Source organism: Erythrolamprus reginae, chromosome 1 (assembly GCF_031021105.1).
Source record: "Erythrolamprus reginae isolate rEryReg1 chromosome 1, rEryReg1.hap1, whole genome shotgun sequence".
NCBI lineage: Eukaryota > Metazoa > Chordata > Lepidosauria > Squamata > Dipsadidae > Erythrolamprus > Erythrolamprus reginae.
The window spans coordinates 371,877,131-371,902,871 of NC_091950.1; the positions used below are offsets into that span (position 1 = coordinate 371,877,131).

The following is a 25,741-nucleotide window of genomic DNA, read 5'->3' on the forward strand; positions in this document are numbered from 1 at the left end:
CCTCTGAGGATGAATTAAGCTACTTGCTGGCTTTTGTGTGTGTATTATTTTATTATTTCTCCTTCACATTTTCTCATTCTTAGCCAAATTAATAATAGCCAAATATAGCACTGATTTCAGATTTGCAAGAAAAGAGGGAAGAAGTGGATAAACACAGATATGTGTTGTTCTCTTGTTTATACTTTTGTTGCTTCTCCAGCTAATAGCTGAAATAAAGTGTAGATGTTTTTGTACACAATTAAATGCTTCCATTAAGTTTTTACTCTCAACATATACCATCAGTGTGTAGTTAGCTAGACCAGTATTTCCCAACCTTGGCAACTTGAAGATATCTGGACATTCACTGGCTGGGGAATTCTGGGAGTTGAAGTCCAAATATCTTCGAGTTGCCAAGGTTGGGAAACATTGAGCTAGACCTTCCACTAAACATCTCCATGACTAAGGGATACTTGTCTAGGCTGAAGTCTAGATACTTGTGATGCCAGAGAGAATAATGAAGGGGAAGGGAGGTAATTCATAGGCCAATGATAATGTTAAGTCTGAAATATAGGAAAGTGAATATAGATGAACCTGAATTCATTACTGAGATATTGGACTGCAAAATGAATTTTAAAAAATTTATAGTAGATGTTTTTTGTGAAAATACCAATCAGCTTTTAAGAAATAAAAGTTCTTATTCATAGAGGCTGAACAAGGTGAAGGTACCATGCCTTCACCTGCTTCCTGGCCAGGCCTTGGCGTGTGTGGGCTCACCATCAAATCCCCTTCTGGTTATTGGGTTAGGTGAGTCCCAAGGGCACCCCCTCTCCAATCACCCAGGTCGTGCGGTCCTATAGCTCCTGGTGAGAGGCTGCCCATCATCTTTCAAAAGATGCCCTAAAGGAGAACATGCAGTTGCTATCACTGCCCATTTCCACCCCTAACCTGCCACCCCAGTCACCAAAGGGAAGCCAATTATCAAATTGTGATTAAATGCACCCCCCTCCCCTAACCAATCCATCCTCACATCCCAGTGTGGAATGGGCAAAAAAAACAATCGCAACTAAAGTGCTGAGACCGCAGAAAATTCCTATTTGGCCCCCGTAGTCGACCCCTTTGAGGCACACTGTTAGATAGGGAGGGCAGGCAGGTGTCCGTTTCTTTGGTAGCTGGGGGGGGGAGGAAGAATTTAACAGCCAGCCGTGCATTTTTTGCCATTGCAACAGTCATAAGTGTGAATACAGGTTGTAAATCATATTTCCCAAGGCCATCATAATTTTCAATAAATTAATAGCCATGAGTTAAGGACTACTTGTATATATGTGTATGTGTTCATTTATTCATATTCATTCAATGGCAGTTTGAAGTTATAGTAGCATTAAATGAAAGGACCTTCAACTGGTTCCTGAAGTTACAATCCTGGGACAATCTTTTTAGAGAATAGGAAGAAGACCTGTTAAATGCAAGAAAGAAGGAAAAGACATGCACAAGAGTACGGCTTGGGTTTGTCAGAAAACTTAAGAAGGGAATGCCACTGAAATATAGATCATTTAAAATTTGGAAAAAAGAAAGACCTAAGGAGAACCCTTCTTAATCAGATTTACTATAAACTAATTGACTATTCAGAGCAATCCTATCTATGCCATTTGAAAGTGAAAAGCAAGTTTTACTAGAATTTACTTCCAAATAATCCTGCATAGAATTGCTTGGAGTGCTGAATATGTCTAAAGTTGTTCTTCCTAAATTGCTTCTTCACCCTACTCCGCTACAATTGCCATTGCTTCCCTCAGGCTGGCTTGAAATGGTGGGCACGTAATCCATTTTATCAGGAAAATTACAGGCAGGGAGACTGACGTGAATTGCGTGGATGGATTATTTCCTCATTCTGCAAGTGGTCCTGTATAAAAATAGACATCTTTCTTGCTATTTCAGAATAAAAGTTTCCCTTCTATTTTTCTTCCTTATTTCAAAAGAGAATGATTTTAAAGACATTTTTTCCTGGTACCCTTTAAGATTCCCCCCACCCACCCAGATTATTGAGGCTAGATGGACAGCGATTTTTTTCTTTAATTTCTTCCAAAGAGGAGACTCTGTATTTCAGGTGTTCCTAATGTGCTTCTGTAAACAACTGACTTGACTGGTTTTCCTGTTTGACCAAGCATTTGTGGTCTACTGGTTGAATCCTCATCACAAATGATCCAGTTCAGGATTTGTACTAATGTAGGCCTTGATGCAATTAATTTTACATGATTCATAAGAATCGTGAGGGTGGTGATCATGAAGTACCTGGGAAAAAAGGCTGCGCTAAATGCTTGACAGGCTTTTTCCTCCAGAAATCTATTTTTGCAGTCTTAGTGAAGCAAAGCATTGTAAGAATATCAATTTCCTTGATAATCCAATGCTTAATTTCTGTTTGAGAGTCATGCAACCTATTCAAGACACTCAAGAGTCAGCTTTAATTGGAACAGCTTATCAACTTTACAAAATAAATCATATCTAAGATAATATAAATACTACTACTATCAGCTATTGATACTTTAGGGGTCTTTGGAGACAGGTGGCATATAAATCTAAATAATTATAAATAATAATAATAATAATAATAATAATAATAATAATAATAAGGATCTTAGCGGACATTTCAAAACCATCGGAATTGACAAAATCTCCATCTGTCAATTGCAAAAGGCTGCTTTACTGGGATCGGCAAACATAATTCGCTGCTACATCACGCAGTTCTAGGTGCTTGGGAAGCACCCAACTGGTGATAAAATACGAAATCCAGCATAGTGATCTCGTTTGCTGTGTTGTACTGATATAATGATATGAAGATCTAAAAATTGAGCTGCAACGACTCTGGCATAAGCCAGTGAAAGTGGTCCCCGTGGTCCTTGGCACGCTGGGCACAGTGCCAAAGGATCTCAGTGGACATTTGAAAATCATCGGAATTGACAAACTTTCCATCTGTCAATTGCAAAAAGCCGCTTTACTGGGATTGGCACACATAATTCGCGGCTACATCACGCAGTCCTAGGTGCTTGAGAAGCGCCCGACTGATGATGAAATACGAAATCCAGCGTAGTTATCTTGTTTGTTGTGTTGTATTAATAATAATAATAATAATAATAATAATAATAATAATAATAATAATACTTCTCAAATATTTTATTTTAGCATTGAAAGATTGTAAAATTGTTGTTCTTTTCCGTATGCAATTACTTTTCTGGAGATCAAGACCCTCCTCTTTTGAAGAATTTGTACAACCCTGTGTGATAATTGAAGTACATTTGTACAACTACTCTGTGATAATTGAAATCTATGCTATTATATATGTGTTTCATTCAAGTTTGGCCTCAAACATTATTGTAATCCATATTCTAATAACACCAGTGACGTGTTAGGTTTTCCCTGTAACATTTATTTCCATTCACATTAAAATTAAAAAGCTGTGGTGGTACAGTGGGCTAGCATGCAATGCTGCAGGCTATGTCTGCTGACTGGCAGCTTGGCAGTTCGAATCTCACCAGGCTCAATGTTGATTCTGCCTGCCATCTTTCGGAGGTCAGTAAAATGAGAACCCAGATTGTTGGGGGCAATATGCTGACTCTGTAAACTGCTTAGAAAGGGCTGTAAAGTACTGTGAGGCGGTGTATAGGTCTAAGTGCCATTGCTATTTAAATGCATTTTTGCAGAAGAGACGGAGTAACGACACGGACACCAGAGCTGGATTTAAACTTGGGTCATTTTTATTAAAATAAATTTGCATAATTTATTAATTAAATTAGCATGAATTAGCATAAATTTGCATAAATCAACATATTCAACTATGACCCGGAAACAGTGGACCTGCAGGGTCAAACAAACACTTCCGGGGCGGAAATGACGTAAAAGGTCAACATTCCTGGGCAACTAAGGGCGTAGCTCGATGCTGGTCCAGGTGAGGGACCTCTCCCTCACCTGAGACCCTGCCATGCACTCGCATGAGGGGGGTCCCGCCGGCTCACCCCTACCCTGGGACTTCAATAGCGGGACCCAAAGACAGGTTCCCCCCAAGTGCGCAGGTAGCACCCCACCATGAGCTTGGAGAGAACCTGTCAATCATCCCCAAAGATGCCCAAGGGAGAACGCGCAGTTGCTGAACCACCACCCAGATTTCCGCCCCTAACCTGCCTACCCAAATGACCAAAGGTAAGCCAATTAACCTATTAAATGCAAGCACCCCCTAACCGCACATCCATATCCCCAGTGTGGAATGGGCGAAAAAACAGCCATGCCAAATGGGCGAGGCTGCAAAAAATTCCCATTCGGCCCCCGAGGGCGACCCACCAATAGCACACTGCAAAATAGGGAAGGGCGGGTGGGTGTCTGCTCCTTTGACTGGGTCCGGGCGAAAAGGCTTGGCCCAGGGCCTGCAGCCCTTAAATAGGGCCAGCAAGCCCCGCCCGGTCCCCACGTCATTCCAGGCCACGTGGGCCTGGCTTTCCCGGCCGAAATCTCGTCTCGCGAGATTTCGGCCGAAAACAAAATGGCGGCCGCCATAGAAGAGTCCGGTGTCTGCCCGGCCCTTCTGCAAAAGCGCCGTGGCCGGTAAGTCGAGCCGGCGATAATTCCTTTAAAAGAAAAATGTTGGTCATTAAGTGCCATCAGCCTGAAAACAAATGCTTTCCTTTGGTGAAGGAATATGCATCACCTTTTTATATGTCTAGAAATATGCAAAATCTCAGGTCAAATAATTATGAGCATGCTCAGTCTTGAATGGGAGAGAAATGGATGATCAGAAACCAGGTTGAGAGTTTGCCACAGTGAAACATTTTGCTTTTGCAACCTAATTAAAGTAACGTGTCAGGAATTGGAAGTTGCAGAAATATCACATTGTTTATTTTCACAATGTTGTGGCAAATGCCAAATTGCACACTGATGATGTCAGTGGCTGGAATTCTTAAAGAGGGACTTTCTTTCTGGAGGCAACATTTTAAAATCAAACATGCCTATGGAAATTTGAAGAATTTCTTTCCATTTTTGGGAGAGCTTTTATAACTAGTCTGCCAAAATATGTGTGCATTTTAAATGGAGGATTTTTTTTGTGTTCAGTTACTTTGAAGTCATAACATGGTCTATATAGCTTCTTATTGGTCCCTGTTATAAAAGCATGAAATCATTACTTTTCAATTTATTTGAAGCAAGGAAAAAAAACTTTGTTGAAGACAGTTACTTTTAATAATGCATTAGTAATAGCCATGGGAACACCAAAATTACTGGCCAAATAAATTTATTTTTGTGTGAATATTCTCTCTTTTCAAGTTTGCTTCAGTGTGAATGTCCCTCTTTAAGGTAAGGCCTACAGTGTGGGGAAATTATCCAGGTAGGTCTCTTTTTAGGCCTAACATACAAACCCGAGGTGTTCTTTCAGTCTCATGATATATTTCCATTAAGTCATTTGGTGCATGGCAATTGGCACTTAGATGGAGGGAGATGTCCGCAAATTGGGAAGCTGTCTTGCATGCATTTGCATGGAATGTAGTTTGCTCAGATCAGTTGGGGATGTGGGTGGTAGAGTTGATCTATGTTTCATTGTAAAACACTATTTCATTGATTCCACTGTTCCCTCCCCCCTTTCTCATGATTAGATAAAAAAATTCAACCAGTATATTGAAAGAAGTGGTAGAATTTTTAATATGTAGGTTTTATTTTTTAATGTTTTAGTAGCTAATTAAAACAATAAGTTTCAAACTGTATGACAGGTCATGATTCTAAAATAAATGAGAGAGAGAGAGAAAGACAGACAGACAGACAGATGTAAGTTCTTCTGCAATTAATTCTATTGCAATGACTGCTATTAGTTTGTTAAGTCCATCCAAGACAGAGAAACCACAAAATGGGCCTATCCTGAGAGAAAACCTTTCTTCCGTGTTTCTTACAAGTCGTTGATGAGCATGGCTGATGTGACCAGATAAACAACTCAAGCCAAAACCTAGAGCATAGAAAGACTGATTCTCTTCTGAAAATATTTTTTGTGTTGAACATAGAAACATAGAAGATTGACGGCAGAAAAAGACCTCATGGTCAATCTAATCTGCCCTTATACTATTTCCTGTATTTTATCTTAGGATGGATATATGTTTACCCCAGACATGTTTAAATTCAGTTACTGTGGATTTACCCACCACCTCTGCTGGAAGTTTGTTCCAAGAATCTACTACTCTTTCAGTAAAATGATATTTTCTCACATTGCTTTTGATCTTTCCTCCAACTAACCTCAGATTGTGCCCCCTTGTTCTTGTGTTCACTTTCCTATTAAAAGGGCAGCGCCGGACTTACCCGGCAGGCAGGCTTTGCTGGAGGGACCGGGAGACACGGTCCCTCATGGCGGCCGCCATCTTGGATCCCGAGCGAAGTCTCGTGAGATGAGACTTCGCTCGGGAGATCAGGGCCTGATTGGCCAGGCTCCTGATTGGTCCGGGCGGGGCCTGCTTGCCCTATATAAGGGCGAGCAGGCCCGGGGCTCTCCCTTTTCGCCCGGACTGCAGAGCTGAGCAGACACTTAGTTGTCTGCTCGCAGCGGCCATTTTGTGTGTGGCCTCGTGCGAGCCGCCATTTTGTGGCCTGTCTTGGAGCGGAAAGAAGCCTTTTGCAATAGCGGAGCCAGCATCGGCTGGGCTCCGCTCTGGTTTGGAGCCCCATTGCCTGGTTGGGGGTGGTGTGGGGTGCCGCCTTCTTGTGGCCTCGCGGGCCCGCGGGGGTTCTGGGGTGGCCTGTGGCCTTGTCTATAAAAGGCCTGGTGGTGGGCCTTGCTACCACCTTGAGTGGGGGGGTGGATTGGCCTCCTGGGAGGTTTGCACTTCTGAGGCCTGCTGCTTAGGGCAGGCCTTGCCTAGTAGGTGCAGGGTCCTTTGGGGGAGTGGGTCACCCCCTCTCCCCATCTTTCTGGTTAATAACAGATTACAAGTCAGGGTTGATGGCCCCTAAAAAGCGGCCAGCTCAGGCCCCTCCGGCCCCACCGGTGGTGCGGCCTAGGGGGGCTGCCAGGCCGTCTGCCCGGGCTCGGGCTGCTGCAGAAGGGCCCCCGGGGGTGGTCCCGGGGGTGGGGGTGGGGGTTTTATGCCCACGGTCCCTCAACCTGAGGTCTCCCCTTCTCTTTCTTGGGCCAGGGTCCTGGAGCGGCTTGATGAATTGGAGCGGTGGCGGTCAGGTGCTGGCCCGGAGGGGCTTCCCATGACTGCTACCGCAGCCTGGGGTGCCGACCCCGAAGAGGAGCCGGCCCAGGAGGGGCAGGTTGCCCACACCTCTCAGCTGGCACACACCGTGCAGACGGCCCCGGCGGGGCAGATGGCCCAGTCGGGGCAGTGGTCATCGTTGCAGGGACCAACAAGGATGGGTCCCCCGTGGATGGCTTCTACCCCTTACGGGGCAGGTGAGGTCGCACCACACGTAGGCACTTCACCGCTCCTTCCTGTGCAGGGTCCCGGGTTTATCCCGCCTGCATTGGGGAGTGGCAACAGCTTCATGGGGGCTGCTGCGGGCACATGCGGGCAGGTCTGGTCTCCGCCTGCCCCGCCACTGGGGGCGCCAGGGGTGTCTTTCCCGCCTGGGGCGGGGGTGGGGGGTGCACCCCCTTTTGTGTATCCATCGGGGCTTGGTGTGCTGGGATCGGGGGCCACCACGGTGTGGGACCCGTTCGCCAGCATCAAGCCTGGGGCCATCCCTTGTGGGTTGCCCGCGACGCCTTTAGGTTATCATCTCCACCCGTCGGTGAAGGAAGCCATATGGCGGGGGGAGTATGTCGATCTTTTCTCCATTCTAAACAGGGAGGTCCCCAAGCAAGACAAGGAGGTGGTGCCTGGGGAGAAGGTTAAGAAAACAAAGGTCACAAAGTGCTTCAGCTCTTGGCTGTATGCCTTTTTGACCTTTGCGTCGGTGGTAATTCAGAGGCAGCCGGGTAGGGCCGCTGCCTTGCTGAAGTACATCGACCTTATAGCGAGGGCCCATTTTGAATATGGGGGCACCATATGGAGGCATTACGACAAGGGGTTCAGGATGCGTATTGCCCATGACCCCTACTTGCCTTGGGATATGGTGGTTCCGGACCTGTGGTTCCAGGCCACGCATATGTCAGGGAAGGAGGGCTGTGATAGGACCGATAGCGGTCACTTTATGGAAGAGGAGCCCGTGACGCCCGCGCCGGCCAAGGCCGTGGCGGGTGCCGTTGGAAAAGGGGCCTCTTTGGTGTGTCACGAGTTCGCTGCAAAGGGGGCGTGTTTTCGTCCCATTTGCAGGTTTTGTCACGCCTGCGGGAGTTGTGGGGGGAACCATTCCGCAGCCGTGTGCCCCCGCCCCAAGAAGGGGATTGGAAAGAAAGGCTCGGGTCTCCCAAAGCCTCCCCCACCTGCTGGGGGAAAAGGGGCCCAGCCCAATTAATTTAATGGTGCTTGAGGGTTGGTTGGGTGACTACCACCCTCGCTCGAGAGCGGCCGCTCTCTTGCTAGGTTTTTCGGAGGGATTTAGGATCCCTTACATAGGTGTTAGGAGGGCCTTCATGTCTGACAACCTTAGGTCAGTTGTTGGACATGAAGACATTGTTAGGGAGAAGATTCGGAAGGAGGTGGCCGAGGGCAGGGTCCTCGGGCCCTTCCCGGAACCGCCCTTCCCGAATCTTCGTGTGTCTCCCTTAGGTGTGGTCCCCAAGAAGGCGAGTGGTGAATTTAGGTTGATTCACCATTTGTCTTTCCCAAAAGGGGAGTCAGTGAATGATTTCATTCCTGACGAGCTGTGTTCAGTCCGGTATGCGTCCTTTGACGCAGCCGTGACTATGGTTAGGAAGTGTGGGGTGGGAGCCCTTATGGGTAAATGCGACATTAAGTCGGCATTCCGGCTCCTCCCCATACACCCAGACGACTTTGAGCTGTTGGGCTTCCATTTCGAGGGGGGTTATTACGTGGACAGAGCTTTACCCATGGGTTGCTCGGTCTCGTGCTCTCTTTTCGAGAGTTTTAGCACCTTCTTGGAGTGGGCGCTCAGGAGGCAAAGTGGTCTGGGTACTGTCGTTCACTACCTTGATGATTTCCTGTTGGCGGGGCCTGCGCATTCGGAGCAGTGTTTTGCTTTGATGCGGGACTTCGAAGCCCTTTGTGCTCAATTGGGAGTGCCTTTAGCCTCTGAGAAGACCGAAGGCCCCGCCACCAGGATTACCTTTCTGGGTATTGAATTAGACTCGGAGGAGCAATCTTCCAGATTGCCCCTGGAGAAATTGGTCAAGATTAAGCGGAAGCTTGATGAGGTGCTGGGCTGCCGGAAGGTGACCCTACGGCAGCTTCAGGAATTGGCAGGCATTCTTAATTTTGCCTGTCGGGTAGTGGTTCCTGGTAGGGCTTTTTCCAGGAGGTTGTATGACGCGATGAAGGGGCTCCGTTTGCCCCATCATCGTACCCGCCTCTGCGCTGGGGTCAGGGATGACCTCAGCGTGTGGCGGGATTTCTTGGTCAGGTTTAATGGTGTGTCTTTCTGGCGGCATGAGCTTCTTTTGGAAGCTGAGTTGCAGCTCTGCTCTGATGCCGCAGGGACTTGTGGTTTCGGGGTGGTGTTAGGTGACCAGTGGTGCTGGTCGGAATGGCCTCCGGAATGGAGTGCCTCTTCGTTGGTTAAGGACCTGACGTTCTTGGAGCTCTTCCCCTTAATAGTGGCCTTAGAGCTTTGGGGGGAGCAGTTTAGGGACAAGACCGTGCACTTTTGGTGTGACAACCTAGCGGTTGTCCATGTGGTGAATGCCCTGTCCTCGAAGAGCGACAGGGTCATGCGGCTTGTCCGCCATTTTGTGCACAGGTCCTTGTCTCTAAACGCTTTGTTTTTGGCTAAGCATGTCCCCGGGTTGGATAACGGGGTCGCTGATGCCTTGTCCCGTGGTCAGTTGTCCAGGTTTCGGACCCTGGCCCCGTTGGCCCGAGAGGTGGCAGAGGAGTTCGCCGGCCATCTCTGGAGTCTGGGAGGGATCCAGAGTGGGGAGATACGTGGCATCCCGGGCAATCCCCTCGTCTGTAGCGCCCGGCACCCTTAGGGCATGCCAGCGTGCGGGTAAGGAGTTTGGGGATTTCAGGCAGGGCAGGGGTTACCAGCTTAGCTGGCCTGTCCCTGTAGAGCACCTGGCTGAGTTCTGCGTCCAGATTAGGCAGCGTGGCCTGTCAGTTAGGACGATCCGGTACAGGTTGGCCGGCCTCGCCTTTCTGTCCAAGGCGGGAGGGTTGGCAGATTTTTCGGGTGACTTTGCATCCGGAAGGTGCTGGAAGGCCGGATGAGGGAGCAAGCGGGGGCCCCTGGTGACACTCGTCGGGCCCTGACGGTGGAGCAGCTGTTTTTAATCAACGTGGTTTTGGCAGTCTGTGTTCCTCATTGTACGAGGCCCGTCTTTTTGGGCAGCGACTTGTGTCATGTTTTTTGGGGTCCTTAGGGTCAGCGAGGCCTGGCCTCATCTCAGGCTGACTATTCGCTCCGTGCCTTCCAGTAAGCTGATCTGGCCTTTAGACAAGGGGGTGTGTCCCTTGTGGTAAGGCGGTCTAAGACAGATCAGCTACGCAGAGGGGTTACCATCTAAATTAGTGCGGCCACCGACCAAGCGGTGTGTACGGTGGCCGCCCTACAGCTTTATTGTTTCTGCAGGGGTCAGGCCCGGGGTACCTGTCTAGGCATTGGGACGGTACCCCTCTGACCCATTTACAATTTTGGGCGTTAGTATCCAGGGCGATGGCCCAGGTGGGCATGGATCCCGCCGGTTATGGAACGCATTTGTTCCGTATCGGCGCCGCCACTAGCGCGGCACTTTCTGGTTTACTGGCCCAGTGGATTCGGGAGATCGGCCGCTGGCGGTCAGCGGCATATTTGGGTTATGTTAGGCCCGCTGAGGATCCTAGGCAGGGCTTAGGCTAGGTAACCTCTCTGTGTGTGTGTGTCCTCTTGCAGGTCCCCAGGCTAACATGATACCGACGGTGCTGCTGTGTGGCCACAGCATGATTTTGGGGCCGGCCGCCTGGCGGCCAGGAGCGCCGTCGGGATCCAGCTGTCCCTGGGGCAGTGGGTCAGGGTTGCCTGGATGGGCCGGAGAGGTGTGCGGTGGGAGGGTCTCCTACCGGCGGTGCTGGGCGGTCAGCATTCTGTGGCTGCGCCCGGCAGTAGGTGGGCCGGCTCCTGGAGTCGTGCCCAAGTAGGTTTGGGTGGGCAGCGTCCTGTGGCCGCACCCAGGTGGCAGGTATTGCACTTAGGTGGCAATGACCTGTGCATACTGGGAGGCCTGGCGCTGATCATCCAGGCACGCGAAGACCTGCGAAGGCTTCGTGAGGTATGGCCCACCACGCAAGTGGTGTGGTCAGAAATATTACCTAGGTTTGTGGGGAGGGACGCCTCTTCCCTTAGGGCCATTCACCGGGCTAGGCGACGGGTGAATAGGGCTATGGGTAAAACAGTTAGGGAACTAGGTGGGGTTGTAGTGCCCCATCCCCTTATCACAATAGACCGGCCATGGCTTTACTGGGCCGATGGCGTTCACCTGTCTGAGCGGGGGAACGCCATTTTCTTACAGGACCTGCAGCGGTCTCTGCGTGAGCTGGCGCAGCTAGAGGGGGGAGTCGGGGGGCCAAGATAGAGATCTGACCCCCACTCCTGTGGCAGGTTAGGGGCGGAAAACTTGGGTGGTTTAGCAACCGCGCGTTCTCCCTTGGGCATCTTTGGGGATGATTGACAGGTTCTCCGCAAGCTCATGGAGGGAGTTTCTGCCTGAGCAGCTGGGGGGAACCTGTCTTTGGGTCCTGCACCTTTAATTCCCCGATTCGGGTTAGCCAGTGGGACCCCCCTCATGCACAGCATGGCAGGGTCGCAGGTGACGGCCTGGCCCTCACCTGGACTTGCATCGAGATACGCCCATGAGTTGCCCAGGAATGTTTTTTGGCATAACGTCATTTCCGCCCCGGAAGTATTTGTTTGACCCTGCAGGTCCAGTTCTGGGTCATAGTTGATTATGCTAATTTATGCAAAGTATTGAATAAATTATGCAAATTTATGTTAATAAAAATGACCCAATTTAAATCCAGCTCTTGTGTCCGTGTCGTTACTCCGTCTCTCCAGCAAGGGCAGCGCCGGACTTACCCGGCAGGCAGGCTTTGCTGGAGGGACCGGGAGACACGGTCCCTCATGGCGGCCGCCATCTTGGATCCCGAGCGAAGTCTCGTGAGATGAGACTTCGCTCGGGAGATCAGGGCCTGATTGGCCAGGCTCCTGATTGGTCCGGGCGGGGCCTGCTTGCCCTATATAAGGGCGAGCAGGCCCGGGGCTCTCCCTTTTCGCCCGGACTGCAGAGCTGAGCAGACACCCGCCCGCCCTCCACTATTTCGCAGTGTGCTTAGGGGTCGCCCTTAGGGGGCCGAATGGGAATTTTTTGCAGTTCTGCCTTTTAGCAGAGCTGTTTTTTCGCCCATTCCACACTGAGGTGATGGATGTGCGGTTAGGGGGTGCTTGCAGTTATTAGGTTAATTGGCTTACCTTTGGTCATTTGGGTAGGCAGGTTAGGGGCGGAAAACTTGGGTGGTTTAGCAACCGCGCGTTCTCCCTTGGGCATCTTTGGGGATGATTGACAGGTTCTCCGCAAGCTCATGGAGGGAGTTTCTGCCTGAGCAGCTGGGGGGAACCTGTCTTTGGGTCCTGCACCTTTAATTCCCCGATTCGGGTTAGCCAGTGGGACCCCCCTCATGCACAGCATGGCAGGGTCGCAGGTGACGGCCTGGCCCTCACCTGGACTTGCATCGAGATACGCCCATGACTTGCCCAGGAATGTTTTTTGGCATAACGTCATTTCCGCCCCGGAAGTATTTGTTTGACCCTGCAGGTCCAGTTCTGGGTCATAGTTGATTATGCTAATTTATGCAAAGTATTGAATAAATTATGCAAATTTATGTTAATAAAAATGACCCAATTTAAATCCAGCTCTTGTGTCCGTGTCGTTACTCCGTCTCTCCAGCAAACACCTCCCTCCTGAATCTTATTTAACCCTTTAACATATTTAAATGTTTCGATCATGTCCCCCCTTTCCCTTCTGTCCTCCAGACTATACAGATTGAGTTAATTAAGTCTTTCTTGATACTTTTTATGCTTAAGACCTTCCACCATTCTTGTAGCCCGTCTTTGGACCCATTCAATTTTATCAATATCTAGGTGAGATCTCCAAAACTGAACACAGTATTCCAAATGTGGTCTCACCATATACAGTGGGATCACAATCTCCCTCTTCCTGCTTGTTATACCTCTAGCTGTGCAGCCAAGCATTCTAATTGATTTTCGTACTGTCTGACCGCACTCTTCACCCATTTTGAGACTGTCAGAAATCACTACCCCTAAATCCTTCTCTTCTGAAGTTTTTGCTCACACAGAACTGCCAATACAATACTCAGATTGAAGATTCCCTTTCCAAATAGAAACCAAATAGCTATTGTCCCATGAAAAACAGAACATCCAGGATGGCCCTTCCCTCCCCCATGAGTTTTATATGCTCTTTGGAAGAATTTATAAACCATATTTTATCATCAGATTGAAAGAGAATTGGAAGAGGGCAAACAGAATAATACTTGTTCTTTTTAATTTCATGATGGCAGGAAAACAGGATCGCTAGAAGCTGTTAGAACGAAACATACTTAAAAGTTGTTGTTTTTTTCAGACTCTTATCTTTCTGGCTCTGTTTTAGAGTTAGTTCAGTTTTCTTCCATTTTAACTTAGGTTTTGCCAGCAATTTGCGTAACTGCCTAGCAATATTTGCTGGAAAGATTCTGGAACCAGCATCCTGTTCTTTGACATGGTGCCATCATACCATTTGTTTGTATTTCTGTAGTATTTATTTACAGTATTTACTTTTTATTTATTTCTTTTTTACTACAAATATTTGTCCAGAAATCACTTTGTGGGAATCAGCAATTCCCTAAGAGGGGGGGAAAAGTTTATGTGAGTGGAAATACAGAGACATTACTGAATAATTGTGTCATAAGGATAAAATAATGACATTAAATGTAATTTAAAAGGGGCAAATGAAGAGGGGGGGAAAAACTACTCCTAATAAACTTTTCAGAAGCCTTTTATTTCTACATCAACGTGGGTTAGTAACCTTTACTGGTCTCAGCTAAACCTCACAAATTCAGGCACTGGAAAATTAAGTAATCTAGCGGGTTTGGGCAGTTTAAAAAACTGCTTTTGTGATTACTGTTATTTAATACAGGAGGCTGCAGGGTTTCTTCAGAATGTTATGTTGTCCATGTCTGAAGCACAAGTACATTAATATATTCTATAAAAGTGCAGGCTGAAGCCATCCAGAGCCTCTAGTTCCCGTGTTTGTAATGCTTACAGCAGTGTTTCCCAACCTTGGCAACTTGAAGATATCTGGACTTCAACTCCCAGAATTCCCCAGCCAGCATTCGCTGGCTGGGGAATTCTGGGAGTTGAAGTCCAAATATCTTCAAGTTGCCAAGGTTGGGAAACACTGGCTTACAGCACTAAGTTTGATTCCTGCTTTGATCAGAGGTTTTTGGTGATAGTGAGATCTAAATTCTGATCATACTGACCCAAAGCAGTGTGTATGCATGCATGTATGTATGTATGTATTAGTAATGGGTTCTAAAACCCTTTACTACTGGTTATTTACTACTCCTTTATCCTTTACTATTCCTGGGTAGGGGGGCTTATAAGAGATTGAAGTGGGAGGGGTTTTAGAGGGCGTTATGCTTTCCTCAGAGAAAAAGAAACCCAACAATGAATCCCAAATGGCGGAAGCACTCTTAATTCTGTATTTATGTATATGTTAAATATACATCATACCTTTCCTCTAGGAGATCAATGCAGCTTACATGAAGAACTAATTTCTTCAGAGCTGATATGGGTCTAGGAAATATAACATTAGGGTTATGCATATTTTTCAATGATCAGGAACATGCCTAGCTAGGTGGCAGCATCTAGCCAATCTTGACTATTATTGAAATATTAAAAAGGGGCAATGTGGTTAGTACCCACAAGAGAGACCACTAGAAGACAGTAGGTTAAACTGCAAAGTTTAAAAATAATCCATGCTAGCCAAGAACAGCAATCATCTCAATTTTGTTGAGAATCCTCATTTTAACAGAGCAATTGCTCCCGAATCAAGCAAAAGAAGTTGAAAAGCATGAATATCTCCGGGACCGCCTTCTGCTGCACGAATCCCAGCGACCGATTAGGTCTCACAGAGTTGGCCTTCTCCAGGTCCCGTCGACTAAACAATGTCGTCTGGCAGGTCCCAGGGGAAGAGCCTTTTCTGTGGTGGCCCCGACCCCCTGGAACCAGCTCCCCCCCTGAGATTAGAATTGCCCCCACCCTCCTTGCCTTTCGTAAACTCCTTCAAACCCACCTCTGCCATCAGGCATGGGGAAACTGAAATAACTTCCCCAGGCCTATATTGTTTATGTATGGTGTGTTGTGTGCATGTTTTTAAATTATGGGTTTTTAGTTTAAATTATTAGATTTGTATTACATATTGTTTTGCTACTATTGTTGTGAGCCGCCCCGGGTCTACAGAGAGGGGCGGCATACAAATTTAATTAATAATAATAATAATAATAATAATAATGCTATTATACTACCTATGTTGCCTTGAACTCCTTACAATAAACAATACGGATCCCAGCAACCGATTAGGTCCCACAGAATTGGTGTTCTCTGGGTCCCGTCGACTAAACAATGTCGTCTGGCGGGGCCCAGGGGAAGAGCCTTCTCTGTGGCGGCCCTGACCCTCTGGAACCAACTCCCCCCTGGGAGATTAGGACCGTCCCCACCCTTCTTGCCTTTCGTAAACATCTGAAAACTCATCTATGTCGCCAGGCATGGGGAAATTAATATACCTCTTAGCTATTATAATTTATGTATGGTCTGTTTGAGCTGTATGATTATTTTTATAAGGGTGTTTTAAATTGTTTTTTAACTATTAGATTTGTATATTAGTATATTGTGTATTGTCTTGTTGTGAGCCTCTCCGAGTTCTCGGAGAGCGGCGGCATACAAATCTAATTTATTATTATTATTATTATTATTATTATTATTATTATTATTATTATTATTATTATTAATTAGATTTGTATGCCGCCCCTCTCCGAGAACTCGGAGCAGCTCACACCAAGACAATTCCTTGCCATTATTATTATTATTATTATTATTATTATTATTATTATTATTATTATCATCATCATCATCATCATCATCATCATCATCATGGAAAGCAAGTTAGCTCCAGAATTAATTTCTTGCGCATTTCATACAGAGAAAGAATTGTTAGCCCATTTGCTTTTGGCTGTCTCAGTTCTTTTCCTTAGGACATCACTTTATGAAGCATGGTTGTGTATGCCAGTTCAGCAGAAATACTTAACCTTTCCCATTTATCCACTCCACATTGTCTCCACGTTCAGTTTCTCACTTCATAGTGTTTGAGTTATTTCCTTCCTTTTGCCAAAGAAAGAACAAAATGTGTTCTTTATATGCTTGTATATTATTTTGTATTTCAGCCTTGTAGTTCAGAATAGTGCTATTTTGTCTGATGTTGCAAAATGTTATAAGTAATTTCACTGGCAATGTTTTAAAATAACCACTGTGATCAGTGAATAAATGGTCCAGTTTCAGCAAAATGGGTTTTGTTTTGTTTTTTACTTTATATGACTTTATTTACTAGAAATCCCAGCGACCGATAAGGTCCCACAGAGTTGGCCTTCTCCGGGTCCTGTCGACTAAACAATGTCATTTGGCGGGCCCCAGGGGAAGAGCCTTCTCTGTGGCGGCCCCGGCCCTCTGGAACCAACTCCCCCTGGGGATTAAAACTGCCCCCACCCTCCCTGTCTTTCGCAAACTACTCAAGACTCACTTATGCCGCCAGGCATGGGGGAGTTAAGATATTCCTTCCCCCTAGGCCATTACAAGTTATGCATGGTATGTTTGTGTGTATGTTTGGTTTTATAATAAGGGTTCTTAGTTGTTTTATTAATTGGATTGTTACATGCTGTTTTTATCATTGTTGTTAGCCGCCCCAAGTCTACGGAGAGGGGCGGCATACAAATCCAATAAATAAATAAATAAAAAATAAATATTCCAAATCCAATTAAGTGAGACTTTCATGTTGGTTACTTGTACAGCTCTTTTTTACATACACCATTTTTATTTTTCTTCTCTTTTCACACATAACTCCCTGTCTCACCTTGAATGTATCATTAATCTTACCTTGATTTCTTGCTTCTTATAAATCTTTTCTAGTTCTCACATCCAGGATCACTTCCTCTGTTTAACACACAGTTTTTTTAAAAAAAAATCTCACAACTGAGGCATGGTTATAGGTTGTTTCAGGAACAGTGGCTAAAGCCTCAAAATCACAGATATCATTACTGCAGCATTTTGGTAGGCACAGCCCAAACATTTGGAAAGCATCGTTTTCGAAGAAAGTTATCATGAAGCAATGCATGTTTTGTACATGCTTCCAGAATCCTTGCAAATTCATTCATTTCTCTACAAATTGCAGGATATACAATGCTAATAGTTGCAAGAAAGTTTCTGTGGGAGGAATTTGCTTGGAAACATTATACAGTGGTACCTCGAGATACGAGTTTAATTCGTTCCGGACCTGGGCTCTTAAGTCGAGCAGCTCTTATCTCGAACGACTTTTCCCCATAGGAATTAATGTAAATAATTTTAATTGGTTCCAGCCCTCAAAAAACTCACAAAGTTAGTCTAAATTATGCAGAAAGACATGTTTTTAATGAAGAAATGTACATGTACATATAAATGAATAATGAAGTTTCTTTCACTTAACTTGTAAACTTTCTTAAACTTTTAAATTTACATATGTTCAACTTCTCTGCCACCCAATCCTGTAGGACAGAGGTCCCCAACCCTTTTTGCACCAGGGACCGGCTTTAAGCGATCAAGAGAGGAATGGGTGAATGAATGGACGGAGGGTGGGAAGGAAGGAAGGAAAGAGGGAAGGGACAGGAACAGAGGAAGGAAGCAAGGAAACTTATGAAAGGGGAGAGTAAGAGAGGAATGAGTGAAGGGAGGGAGGGAGGGAAGAAGGTGGGAAGGAGAAAGAAAAGAAGAAATAGAGGAAGGGAAGGTAAAAGAGAGAAAGAAAAAGAGCAAGAAAGAAAGAAAGAAAGAAAGAAAGAAAGAAAGGGGGAAGGGACAGGAACAGAGGAAGGAAGCAAGGAAACTTATGAAAGGGGAGAGTAAGAGAGGAATGAGTGAAGGGAGGGAGGGAGGGAAGAAGGTGGGAAGGAGAAAGAAAAGAAGAAATAGAGGAAGGGAAGGTAAAAGAGAGAAAGAAAAAGAGCAAGAAAGAAAGCTGCAAGCACCCCCCCGAGCCCCCCAGGCCGGCTGCAACCTTTTAAAACACGCGCGCCGCTTCGCAGCTGTCTCCTGAAGCCGAACGCGGAAGTTAGCGTTTGGCTTCAGGAGACAGCTCCTTGGCGCTTGTATCTCGAATTTGGGCTTGTAAGTAGAACAAAAATATCTCTCCCCTCCCAGCTCTTATCTCGAGTTGCTCTTAAGTAGAGCAGCTCTTATGTCGGGGTTCCACTGTATACTCCAGTTTTAGCCATTTGGTTTCTGTGCTTAATCCTGTATTGTATTATAATGAAAACACTCTGTGATTCCTTCCTGCTTGGGAATCTTCAATCAAATGATGTCTTTTTTATTTCAGTAATTATAGAAAACCATTTGAGATTAGTGGTGTACAAAAGGTGAACATTATATATGAGTAGTAGTAGAACTATACATTTAGTAACCATTCAAAGCTGCAACAGCACTGAAAAAAGTGACTTACAATTGTTGCAACATCTGCATGGTCACATGATCAAGATTCAGATGCTTGGAAATTTGCAGATGTTGCAGTGTCCCAGGATCATGTTATTACCTTTTGCAAACCACTTGAAAAGCAAAGTTAACTGGCAAGCTCATACAATGGGGCAAAGCCCAATAATTGTCTTGCATAGCAACAGATATTTGGGGCTCAGTTAAGGACTATCTGGAATGATGCAGCCATAACGTCTTAGGCCCTTTCAAAAAACCATGCCTGCTTCAGAAAACAGTCCATGGCTTGCCTTCATAAGCAAAGAGAAGGAGATACAGTTGCCTGAATATGAATAAAAACAGAGTCAAATATGTATCTGTTGTTAGCTGTCTTATTTTCTAGACTCGGTAAATTAATGATTGAAATGTGGTTTCATAAGTAGCTTTTTAAGGTATAGCAAAAAGGACTGCATTGAGAAGGGGATTTTTGAAAAACTTGATATCTACTTTCCTTTCCTTTTATGTTACAACCAAGATTTTACTCTTGCTTGGGATGGGATATATAGCAACAGCATAAACATATGCTTCTATACCGCTTCATATTGCTTTACAGCACTCTCTAAGTCAGAATGCTGGCTGGGGAATTCTGGGAGTTGAAGTCCAGATATCTTCAAGTTGCCAAGGTTGGAAAACATTACTCTAAGTCAGGGGTCCCCAACCACCGGGCCGCGGACCAGTACTGGGCCGCGGGGCATGTTGCACCGGTCCGTGGAGTCAGCAGCTGCCGGCCCTCATGCCGCCACCCCCCTCCCTCCAGCGCTTCACCTCCCGCCGGGCAAGAGGCCTCGGGAGGCAGGTTCTGCCGGCCACAGGACGATGGATGGGACAGAGGGGCGGGAAGGACTGAGAGGCTCAAGCCTCTTTTGGCTTCTGCCGTGGGGCGCTTTTGCGTTTTTGGCTGGGGGGAGGCAGGAGGGCCAGCCTGACCCCCTCTCTCCAGCGCTTAGCTCCCGCTGGGCAAGAGGGCTTGGGAGGCAGGTTCTGCCGGCCACAGGACGATGGCGGGAAAGAGGAGCGGGGAGGACCAGCACCCCCATGCTTAATCCCGCCCCCAACCACGCCCCTTTCTGCCCCCACTGGGCCGTAGAAAAATTGTCTTGCTGAAACTGGTCCCTGGTGGAAAAAACGTTGGGGACCACTGCTCTAAGTGGTTTACAAACATCAGCATATTGCTCCCAACAATCTGGGTCCTCATTTTACCTACCATGGAAGGATGGAAGGATGAGTCAACCTTGAGCTGTGGTTCAAACTCCCAAACTCCTGGCTGTGTGTGGGCAGAGTTAGCTTGCAAAACTGCACTCTAACCACTGAGCCATCATGGCTCTTGTATGTAGATATTTTGAGTCCTCGCCAAGTTAAGATAAACATAGTGAGGAGTAGTTGGGAGCTTGTGTCATTCTCTGAAAACTTATGTTTTGGAAACCACTGAACTAAAGATTTTTCAAGAGGTAAGTTTTTGCTGGGGAAGTACAAATCTGGAACAGGAAGCACTTCATTGATGGTTCTTTTATTAGCATAAATTTTAAAGAAACTGTATTGTGGTTAGCGTACTAAATAGACACAATCTGTGATTGTATGCCAATTTTACTGATCTGTTCAGAATAGCTGCCCTCATGATGAGAATTGGCACTAGGCATATCAGGACTGTCGGTGGTGGATCTTCTACAGCTCAGTTGTAAAAGTTCTGTCTGAAAAACAATCGCTGCTAGATCCTAAAGATACAAAAGCTGTGAATTTGTGAGATTTTGCTTGCCTTAAGTGATATTCATCATCATATGCTTTGCTCCTATATTTGTAATCAATCCATTATGCCATTTTCAGGCAAATTCTGTTTGAATTCATCATTCATTTATCCAAAGTATTGCAGTGTGATATAATTTAAATTATAAATACCATCATTTTGCTTCCAACTCCGCCCCGAGTCTTCGGAGAGGGGCGGCATACAAATCTAATAAATAAACTATAAATTTCTCAATTTTAGGCTAATGGCTAATTTTTCCAGGTCCATTTTTTTGCTTCTGCATCCTCACTTGGCTACCTTCTTTTCTCATCTTCTCCTCTTTGGTGTGTGTGTGTGTGTGTGTGTGTGTGAGAGAGAGAGAGAGAGAGAGAGAGAGAGAGAGAGAGAGAGAGAGAGAGAGACTTGTGTGTATGAAATGGAACCATTTCCCTTTAGAACCAGGGTGGGAAACCAAGGCCCTTTTTATGACTTGCATGGCTAGCTCAGGAATTCTGGGAGTTGAAGTTCATAAGTCCTAGAAGGGCCATGGTTCCCAACCCCTGCTTTAGGAGTCAAACTATTACTATTTTATAATTCCAGTTTTTAAAAAAAAAAAAAGTTGGTTGTTGGTGCAAGAACGCCACTTATTCTTCATCTTTTGCTTTTGTTTCTCAGAAAACCAAAAGGGATGTAAATAACTTTGATCAAGACTTTACACGAGAAGACCCAATATTAACAGCAGTGGATGAGACAATTATAAAGCAAATCAACCAAGAAGAATTTAAAGGCTTCTCATATTTTGGAGAAGAGCTGCTGCCATAAGATATTTTCCCTACCCCTAAATTGGAACCGCCAGATCACAGATGCTGCAAGTCGTGTTCTAAAAAATCCTCCAGCTACACCATCAAGAACTGCTTCTCTGATCATGAGCCTAAACCCATTACTTTCTACTGTCTATTTATTGTTATATTTCTTTGATCTGGAGGCACTCACATTTGCTGTTTTACAGAGCAATGCAAAATATTTTGTATTAGAAATTGTAAAGGTAACACATTGCTGTTGTTTTTGCTGCTGTGTCTCTCGTTCTCTCTTTCTATCCAGATTTTTTTTTTCAGGAAGGCTTTGCCTTTTTTAAAAACCACCTAGCACTGTCAAAAGGAATTTGTTCAACCATTTTTAATATTTAAAAATCACTTTGAATTTTAGCTTAATCTTTTAATGCTTAAAATTATGGTCTAGAGTATATACTGAGGGTTAGGTAACTTTTTTTCCCCAAGATGCCATAAATAGGTATCTCATCACATTGTGCTAGATGGATAAATATATTTATTATATTATTGTGGAGAGAGAGAAATACTTCATTATGACTTATTTTCAACTCAGATACGAATCTATAAATCAGCCATAAGATTTACTGAGCTTGGAATCAGATCATTGCATTTTGTGATGATTGCTAGGGGCCTTATGGAGCATGAGAGATAAACATAAAACCCTTTTGCCATTGATTTCAAAAAGTTGTTAAAAGGGATAGCTGAGCGCACATCCTTAACATTCAAATAGATAGATTTGGAGTGAATGTCAGTTCCTCAATAGGCAGCTCTTTCCATGGAATGCAACCTTAGGAAACTGATGTTTTGCATCTAATGTCAGGCAAGATAAATATGCCCTAATGTCAAATATGATCTTCTCAAAGTTCTGTTGCATGTCTTAGAACAGTGTTTTTCAACCTCAACGACTTTAAAATGTGTGGACTTCAACTCCCAGAATTCCCCATGCTGGAATTCTGGGAGTTGAAATCCACATATCTTAATGTTGCTGTGATTGAAAAACTATGTCTTAGAAGATAAACACTGATTTTAAATCTTATCTGAGGAGGCAAAACCTTTGGAAACAATTTGGAGAGAAAAAGCAGCTGCTATGAGTAAGTATTAAACATCTCTCCACTCTTAGGACTACACATTTTAAAATTTCGGGTTCAAGGTTGCTTTTAAAACACACCAAAACAGATTAGAGTTTGGGAGCCTTTAACTTATTGTATCCTGGATTGTAGTTTCTACTGTAGATGCAAGCAATTATATTTAGTCTGATGGGGAACAAACCCTGATATTCTTCCCCTTAGATTCACTGAAAAATTGAGATTTCATCTTGTTTCGGCTAATTTAAATTCAGTTCTTTTATTAGGCCTGATTTAAATATGTCTGGCTCCAACATTAGGTTAAAAGTTTTTACACATTTGGGCTAATCGTGCTAGTAATTTATGGAACCCAATGTAACCATTTCTTCCCAATTCATGTGCATAGAATAGATGCCATTTCCAATATTCAAAATAAACTGAATGAAGCATTTACCTTTGAAAGGCAAGCATTTTAAATATATGAGAGCTGAGATCTGTCTTGGTCAATATGGCTACTAATTGATGCTCCAGGTATAATACCATATATGCCTTCATTAACTGCTGTCCCAAGGCATTGTTGCCACACTGCTCTTTACCTAGTGAGGAAAGAGATGCTAGAAACCCACTTAGTTCTAGTACACATAAATAGTTTAGTAAACTGTGTAGAGCAGTGTTTCCCAACCTTGGCAACTTGAAGATATTTGGACATCAACTCCCAGAATTCCCCAGCCAGCGAACACTGGCTGGGGAATTCTGGGAGTTGAAGTCCAGATATGTTCAAGTTGCCAAGGTTGGGAAACACTGGTGTAGAGGTCTGAAATCCACAAAAGTAGCTGAAAACAACTTCCATTCAGCAGTTTATCACATGTCTGATCTCTCAATTGAATTCAGACTGGCTTTCATCCATTTAACCTCAGAGGGTTAAATGATAAGGTAACTGAAATATGTTGACACACTACAATTTTTCAGAATTCAGATTTTTTTTAAAAAAAATACACTGCCTTGGTTGATTGATTGAAAACCGTCATTGTGATTGGAGGCAACAGAGGGCAGCATGTCAATAATTCTAAGAATTCAAAGATGTGAACAAACCTACATAATCTGCCCTAATCTGTTTCACAATCAGATCAAAGGCAAAAGGCAGCTTCCCACTTGCAATCAGAAGTTGACATGATACATGGATAAAGATGCATCAGACACAGGGAAAATGGGAAAGTTGCAGAGAAAGTGCCAGTGATGGATACACCTATGCTAACTCTTTTTCTAGCTGCTGCTGCTTGGTGTTGCACCCTCCTAGTCAGAACCAGGGTTTTAGTGGGACAAAGGCTGCTCTAAGCTTGTGAGTTGACAGCTGCTCAGGAATAAGACAGTCAATTACTGGGGATTGTTTCCTCTTAATTCTGATGGGAACTTAGAAGGAGAATGTCATCAGGATGAAAAAGCCATTGTATGCTATGCAGGACTTCCATGTTATAATTCCGAGGCTGAACTGTGCCACTTTTAACCCACAATTAAACCTCAAACACAATGGAACTTATTATTAAGCAAACACTCATTGAAAATATAGTTAGAAACTCTATGATGTTTTTTTCTTGATCTCTGTTTCTTGAAACTTTTTTTTTTTTTAGAAATGCAAATAACTGACAGGAAGGAATCCCACCCTTCTCTTTTCTATGGGTCTCATCCATACTTATAGTAGAGTAGCTTGCTAAAACATTAACAAGCTATGGCAGTGAATGGGGCAGAATGATTTTACACTTCCCCCATCCACCCACCCACCCAACATGTATATTTTAAAGAGCATTTTGTTGCAAGGCTGGGTCTTGAAAAAGCAAATACTCTTGACTGAAAGCATTGTGATTAAAATAATAGACGCTATGGAAAACATTTCAGGAAAAAGCTATATTTTTAAAGAATACATGACTTTTTAAAAGTTTTTATTTAGAAATTATAACTAATTTTTTTTAAAGAAAAATCACTAACACAAATGCTTCAAAGACAGGTGTTTAAAGGGCTAAGAATGGACAAATTATCCAAAAGCCTATACTAGCTTTAATAAAGCAGCATAGGTTTTCTACAGTTCTCACAGCTGCTTTGCCATATTCATGATAATCCTTCTGTAGTAAAACTATTTAAAAGCACGTGCCTAAATTGTTTGTGTCATTGGTGCATTGACAGGTGTGAAGGGGACTTAAGGGGGAGGGGAAGCCTCTTTTTTAATGTATTGAACCTGAATGATGACCTGCTTTGCTTATTTAATTTTAACTTCAATAGCAGTGTGTTACTTTTGCAGGCTTTTATCCACAAAAATGGGATGACCCATCCTTCATTGTACATAGCCTTTGTCCTCCCTTTCTCTTCCCTTGCTGAATGCTCAGCTCCAGTTGCCTCTGTCCTCTTCCAGGGCCCTGAATAGAGGGGCCTTGGCCAACTGCAGAGGGCTGGAGGTGGAGATCCTGGAATGCCAATGCTACTGTACTGTGGGTCGGCCCAGTAGTACTACTGTTTGGTTGTGAAAAGTTTTGAAAGAACTGATGTAATAACTGCGGTCAACAGGAAAACCACAAAGCAAAGCAAAGCAAAGCCATTCATGAAATGGAAAAGGAGGGAGAGACTAGGATCAAGATTCAAAAAAACTGACATTGTTGAAGGTTGTAAAGGATTTCTTGTGTAATCATGACAAACTGGTAACTCATGTGGAAAATACATTAAGAAAGAAATGTGAAGTTACCGCTTGTAGATATGCTGATAGTGTTATTTACTCATATTTCTGGGAATACTGCATTTTTGTATATGTGAGCGTGGACATGCGTGCTTGTATATGTATCATTCACATTTTATATATATATGTATGTATGTGTGTGTGCGTGTCTATATATATATATATATATAGACACACAGTATATATACATACATACATATACATATGTATGTATGTATGTATGTACACACACAAACACACACACACACTCATACATGTATATGTGTGCATAGATTAGTGTGTATGTGTGTATATATATATATACTGAATGAGCAGTTAAGGGAATTCTTTTTATTTGTTGCACTTGGATTTTTCATATACACACACAAACATACATGCGCAATTACATAAAGAGTGTACCAAAAGTTAAGCCCCATAGACACTTAATAAAAAAATTACATAAAATGTCTGAATTGGTAGTAATTTTCTTCTAAACACTTCCTTAGTCATTTAACACTTGTCATTTGACCATTTCTAATTATGGTATATGACCTTTTTCTCTGAAAAAAAAATTAAT

General features: G+C 44.4%; 1 protein-coding gene across 5 annotated transcripts in view; it reads left to right on the forward strand.

Moving 5' to 3' along the window:
- Nucleotides 1-22,916, forward strand: part of PRKCE (protein kinase C epsilon) — a 404,880-nt gene extending 381,964 nt beyond the window's left edge. For all 5 annotated transcript variants that reach the window (XM_070734568.1, XM_070734569.1, XM_070734570.1 and 2 more), the window contains one exon: nucleotides 21,245-22,916. In XM_070734568.1, coding sequence (XP_070590669.1) covers nucleotides 21,245-21,391 — 147 coding nt within the window. In that variant the 3' untranslated portion in view covers nucleotides 21,392-22,916. The remainder of the gene's footprint in view (nucleotides 1-21,244) is intronic.
- Nucleotides 22,917-25,741: the final 2,825 nt, after the last annotated feature.